The 6080-nt window shown below is 48.2% G+C and overlaps 1 protein-coding gene across 1 annotated transcript; it reads left to right on the top strand.

Moving 5' to 3' along the window:
* Positions 1–1781: 1781 nt before the first annotated feature.
* On the top strand, positions 1782–5719 carry LOC116520539. Its single transcript, XM_032234782.1, has 2 exons — positions 1782–1878; positions 2490–5719. The coding sequence occupies exons 1-2, from the start codon at positions 1782–1784 to the stop codon at positions 5717–5719; spliced, it is 3327 nt and encodes a 1108-aa protein (XP_032090673.1).
* The last annotated feature ends 361 nt before the right edge of the window (positions 5720–6080 follow it).

The following is a 6080-nucleotide window of genomic DNA, read 5'->3' as shown; positions in this document are numbered from 1 at the left end:
GGTACCACCTATACTGTACCCAATGGTTAGATGGCGCCCAGTGTTCACAAGGATACTATTAAAAGGATGTAATTAAAATGATCTTTACCTGAAGAGTTGGCGATTTTGGCCAAAGACTTCTGCATTGCCACCAGTTGTGCTCTGGGACTGCTGCTCCTACCCAGGGGTGGGTTCCTGCCGGTTCGCACCGGTTCTTGCGATCCGGTTCGTCAGTGAACCCGGAAGTAATTAACTTCCGGGTTCCTAGCTCCTAGCCCCTGTCGCTGGGTGCCTGCAGGGTTTTTCTTTTTAAAAAATGCCTCTCCGGATGATCTTGAAAACCTGCAAGGTTGCTTTGGAAGGGGGCATATGGGCAGCATTTTCCCCTGCCCCCCTCCCCGGGAGCCTGCAGTTTTAAACCAAGCCTTTGCACAGTAAAGAAAATCTCACGAGCGAGAGAGAAATTCTTACTTGCTTTTACTGTGAAGTTGCGGAAGCTTCCAAGCAGAGATGGGATGGGGGTTTTCAAGATCGTCTGCAGAGAGGCATTTTTTTAAAAGAAAATCCTGAAAAGGATTTGGAGAGATTTGCAACTGGTCTTTGGTGGGGGTGGGAATCCCCAAAACCAGGAGCACAGCCCATTCCCCCTCCCAAAAAGACTGTTTTCTTTTTAAAAACCCCTCTGCAGAAGCTTCTCAGTGGAAGCTTCCAAGACTATAGGCAAGCAGAGACCGGGGGTTTTCAAGATCGTCTGCAGAGAGGCATTTTTTAAAAAGAAAATCCTGAAAAGGATTTGGAGAGATTTGCAACTGGTCTTTGGTGGTGGGGGGATCCCCAAAACCAGGAGCACAGCCCATTCCCCCTCCCAAAAAGACTGTTTTCTTTTTAAAAACCCCTCTGCAGAAACTTCTCAGTGGAAGCTTCCAAGACTATAGGCAAGCAGAGACCGGGGGTTTTCAAGATCGTCTGCAGAGAGGCATTTTTTAAAAAGAAAATCCTGAAAAGGATTTGGAGAGATTTGCAACTGGTCTTTGGTGGGGGTGGGAATCCCCAAAACCAGGAGCACAGCCCATTCCCCCTCCCAAAAAGACTGTTTTCTTTTTAAAAACCCCTCTGCAGAAGCTTGAATTCCAGAACTCTTCCATGCCCTCCCTCCCCGTTTCATGGCAGCCGAAGCAACAGTGAAGCAGAGGCTGACACTCCTTGTTTAGGTAATTCTGAGATGGTTGATGGTTCTGTGAGTGCCTGTCCTTTATAATTTTCCACGTTGCCTTGATGGTTTTTATTCCAGTGACTTTGTCTTCCCTGTTCTTAGGCTTAGGAAAAAAAAACTGGTTTCATTGGCAGTCTTTTTTTGGGGGGGGGGGATTTTTATTTTTTGGGTGTTTTCCTAGCACTGTCATAGTTTGTGGGTGTGGGTGGGTGTGTAATGTCCCGCAGTTATCTATGCATTAATAATGATCTAGTAATATTAATAATATCTAGTAATTAGTAATATCTAGTAACATCGTCTTGGCCACTCCCACCAGGTCACATGGGTGGCAAGCCACTCCCATCCGGTCACATGGGCAGCAAGCCACTCCCACAAAGGAGGCCACGCCCACAGAGTAGGTTCGAACAATTTTTGAAACCCACCCCTGCTCCTACCCCAAGGGTCTCCTTTCTCAGCCAACCCAGAGCGTGGACCACAATCAGTGGGGGGAATGTGGCTTGTGCCCACATCCTGCATCACAGAGTCAACCATCAGTTTTTGTCTCCTCCAGATGTTTCTCCTCTCTCCTAGGGCAGCAGAAGCATCGGCAATGGCCCTGGAAGAGGACACCATAGAGATAGCCGCCCTGGGCCGCCCCTTCCAGCTGGGGACATTGTACGACTGCCGCAAGGATGCGCTCATCCCAGGTAGGAGCTGGAGGAGAGGATGATGGGTCTCTGGAAGGATGGAGGGAGGGGGAGAGACAGGCACTGCCATCAATGTGCAGCCTCAACCCAGGGACAGAGTTGAGCTCCTGGGTGCATAGCCTGCTAGTAGCAGCTAGCTAAATAGGACCTCCTAGCTGGGAATGGATATCCAACCCTTCATCAAGGATGCAGCAGGACTGGCATTGATTACCCAACATAGAACGGTTTTCTTCCCCAGAAGCACCGAAATGGTTTGGAAAACAGCTAATAAAAGAAGTCTATGGTCCCCCATAGAATGGTGAACTCAGGGATAAACTTCTGAAGTTGTGGGGCAGGTGACTCTGAATGCTTCATGAAAACATAGTTTCCCCAGGGAGTTGCGGATCTTTCTTGAAATCAATAGATGCTGAGCAATTCCCATTCCTCTCTACTCAGTCAAAAGCCTTTGAAATGTTGCCATGTTTCTCTGGTGATGATTGGACCTAAATGGGGGAACCTCCAGGGGGAAGATGTCTCTATTGCCCCACCTCTCTGGAGCTTCTCTATCCAATAACTGTTATTTTCAAGGTCTGGTTTCAATTCATCCTCCTATTTTCTTGTGCTCCGTGCAGGCGTCACCCTTTGGGACTACAGCTCTCTTCAGAAGGACCTGACCATCAAGCCTCAGCCCAAGACAGCCACTGAAATCATTGCATCTGACAGCATTGATGATAAGGCCTCTGCCCTGGACATCTCAGAACCCATTAAGGCCAGTTTCCTCGGGGGGCTGATTGATGTGAGAGGGTCAGCTGAATATCTTCAGGACACCAAGAAGTCCAAGCAACAGGCCAGAGTCACCCTTCAGTACAAAACCACCACCAAGTACGAACAGCTGACAATGAGCCAGCTAGGAATCCAGAATGTCTCTTACCCAGCTGTCTTTGAGCAGGGCACAGCCACCCATGTGGTCACCGCCATCCTCTATGGAGCCCAGGCCTTTTTTGTCTTTGACCGAGAAGTTTCTTCAATGGAGACGGTGAAATATATTCAAGAAAGTCTCCAGGTTACAATCAAGAAGGAAATATCAATCACAGGACAAGCAGATATGAAGCTAAATGAGGAGGAGAAAGAGAATGTTCTCAAGTTCAATTGCAAGTTCCATGGAGACTTTTCTTTGGACAAAAATCCAGTGACTTTCCAAGATGCCATGCAGATTTACACAACTCTACCAAAAATGTTAGGGAAAGATGGAGAGAAGGCTGTTCCAGTGCGGGTCTGGCTCTACCCACTGAGCAAGCTGGACCGCAGAGCAGCTAAGATGGTCCGTGAGATCAACGTTGTGTGGATCTGTGATGCTGAAAAGATCTTGGAGGATCTCAATGACATTGAGATGCAAAGCAATGATCTAGCCAACAATCCCATTGCTGAGATCTTCCCTGAGATCCAGAGGAAGATCCAGCATTTCAAGAATCTGTTAAAGCAACACAGGTGGACTTTCCAGAAACAGCTGGGAAGAGTGTTGCCTTCCATTCGGGGAGGAGGACAGGAGGAAGGTACTCTAATAAACATCATGAGGTCTGTCACCCAGTCACCTTTCAATAGCCAACGGCTGCATGAATTTCTGGACTCCAAGAATAGAGAAATGAACTTGGTCAACTCTTGTCTGACTATTCTAAATAATATAGAAGTGATCTCATCTCAGAACAAGCTGGAAAAAATAGTTCTTGACCCCCAGAATGAATATGTGGTCTCCTTTGTATTCACTTCTTTACATGAAGAGGAGCCATTTCTCTTGAGTTTACAGGATTGGCTTCAGGACCAATTCTCACAAGAATCGACTAAGTCCACAAAGTCCACTCCCAAGGTCAAGAAAGGCCTGGCCTGGTTTGAGGACAAGGAGAGGATTCGCAATGCTCGCCAAGTTGCCAAATCCATCAGAGACTTTTTCAGTATCAATCAACCAAATGAGAAGGTTTGCTTTATTGTGGCCTCACTCCCAGATGTGGACACCCCAGGAGCCTCCACTTATCTTTATGAAGATGGAGAACTGGTCAGCAAGAACTTTGAATTGCCCTCAAAACCTCTCCCTTTCCTGGTCAGTGAACTGAGACATGACAGCATTCAGCTGAAGTTTCAGCCAGGTGAATATGGGAGGACTGCAATCTCCAGCTATCTGGTAGAGTACAAGGTTGCAGGGGAAGAAAAATGGAAGACTATGAGGACAGAGGACACCGGGGAGATGTTCCTGCTGAAAGATCTGTCTCCAAACACAGCCTACCTATTCCGGTATGCTGCTTGTTGCAAAGTAGGCCGTAGTAAATCCAGTGACCTGAGCCCACCCATAAAGACCCTTCCCACCAGCCCTCCTGAGAAATTAAGAATGGTCACTGCAGCATCTTCTGTCATCTCTGTGGCCTGGATGACTCCCAGCATTGTTGCCTCAGAAGTTGTGGTGAAGGAGTACAAGGTGGAATACAGAATGGTGGAGGCCGGAGTTGGGAAGGACCAATGGACTGAAAAAAGTACTGGGAGAAAAACAGAATTTTATTCCATCAAAGTTCTGAAGCCACAGACGGTGTATAAAATACGGGTGTTGGCTGTGTGTGATAATGGAGCTTTGGGTGTCCCCAGTGAGGAGGTGGAGATCTCCACATCACTGGAGGAAGAAGATGCAGAAAATGTAGCTCGCCAGTTCCTTCAGGAAAGTTCCCTGGTGGAGGAAAAACAGCCATTAGTGTTTGCCCTTCCTCTGGAGAAAGTCTCCTCAGATGCCTCCACTTCCTGTCTGATGTACCAGCTTGGGAATGAGAACCCGGAAGTGCCCAACAAAGTGATCCTGGTGATGGGAGCAACAGGGAGTGGGAAAACCACTCTGATCAACGGGATGATCAATTATATCCTGGGTGTCCAGTGGGAAGATAATTTCAGATTCAAACTCATTCATGAAACCACCCAGAGAAGTGAAGCTGGAAGCAGGACGTCTGAAGTCACAGCCTACGTGGTGAACCATCAGAAGGGCTTCCGAATTCCCTATTCTCTCACAATCATTGACACTCCAGGATTTGGAGGCCCAAGAGACGCAGAGCAAGACAAACTTGTTGAGAAGAAGCTCCTGGAGTTTTTTTCCACCCCAGGGGGAATTGACCACGTGGATGCCATCTGCTTCGTGGCCCAGGCCTTCCTTACCCATTCAACTCACGCCCAGAAATGCATCTTTGATTCCATGCTCTCCATGTTGGGAAAAGACGTGAAGGAAAATGTGCACCTCCTGATCACCTTTTCAGATGGGGGGACCCCACCTGTCCTGGAGGCCCTCAAGGAGGCTGACCTCCCGTGTGCTCAAGATGAGTCGGGAACCCCTGTGTACTTCAGATTCAACCATTCAGCCCTCTTTGTTCCCCGTGAACATGGAGGAAGCCACAATGCTGCTTTTGAAATGTTCCTGAAAATGAGCACTGAGAGCATGAAGAATTTCTTTGACTTATTAGAGATGCTGGAAACCAAAAGTTTAACCATGACCATGGAGGTCCTCAAGCAACATCAGGAGCTGAAAGCTGCTCTTAGAAGTTCTCCTCCTCCTAAGGTTGAGCAAGAGCACCCAAATAGTTCCCAGATCAGTATTGATCCTGTAGCCATCAGGAAGCCTTCGGTCTCCAGGTACCAGTTGGAATATCGGATTGCAGAAGAGAATGGGAAAAGTCTCAATACTGAAGGCCCTAAGGATCAATTCACCCTGGAAGATGTCAACCCAAATCTTCAGTACGAATTCCGATGTGCAGCTGTGACTCAAGAAGGGCTCGGTCAATGGAGTGAGGCGATCACTTGCATCCGTCCCACAGGGAGGCCTGCTGAGGTAACTTGAGCTGGGGGGGGGGAAGAGGAGGAGAGAGTAGAATAGCCTGATACCAGTTGTGGGGTCTCCATCTCTGGAGATTTTTAAGGAAAGACTGGACGACCACTTGTCTGAAATGATATAGGGTCTCCTCCTTGAGCAGGGGGTAGGATGAGAAGACCCCCAAAGTCCCCCACTCTGCACTCAGGGAGGAGAGCCATGGGACAGGGGAAGTTCCCAAGGGGCAGAAGGGGGGAGGTTGGGGAGGGCACAGATGCAAATCAGCATCCTCAGCAGAGGCTGCTTGCCCAGGATTGAAGATTTTTAGATTTTTAGATTTAGATTTTATTGAACATTTATATGCCGCCCTTTTCCCTGAGGGGACTCAGGG

The sequence above is a fragment of the Thamnophis elegans genome, chromosome Z, assembly GCF_009769535.1.
Source record: "Thamnophis elegans isolate rThaEle1 chromosome Z, rThaEle1.pri, whole genome shotgun sequence".
In the NCBI taxonomy this organism is placed as follows: Eukaryota; Metazoa; Chordata; class Lepidosauria; order Squamata; family Colubridae; genus Thamnophis; species Thamnophis elegans.
The sequence above is the reverse complement of the archived record's forward strand: the minus strand, read 5'-3'. Positions and strand labels throughout refer to the sequence as shown.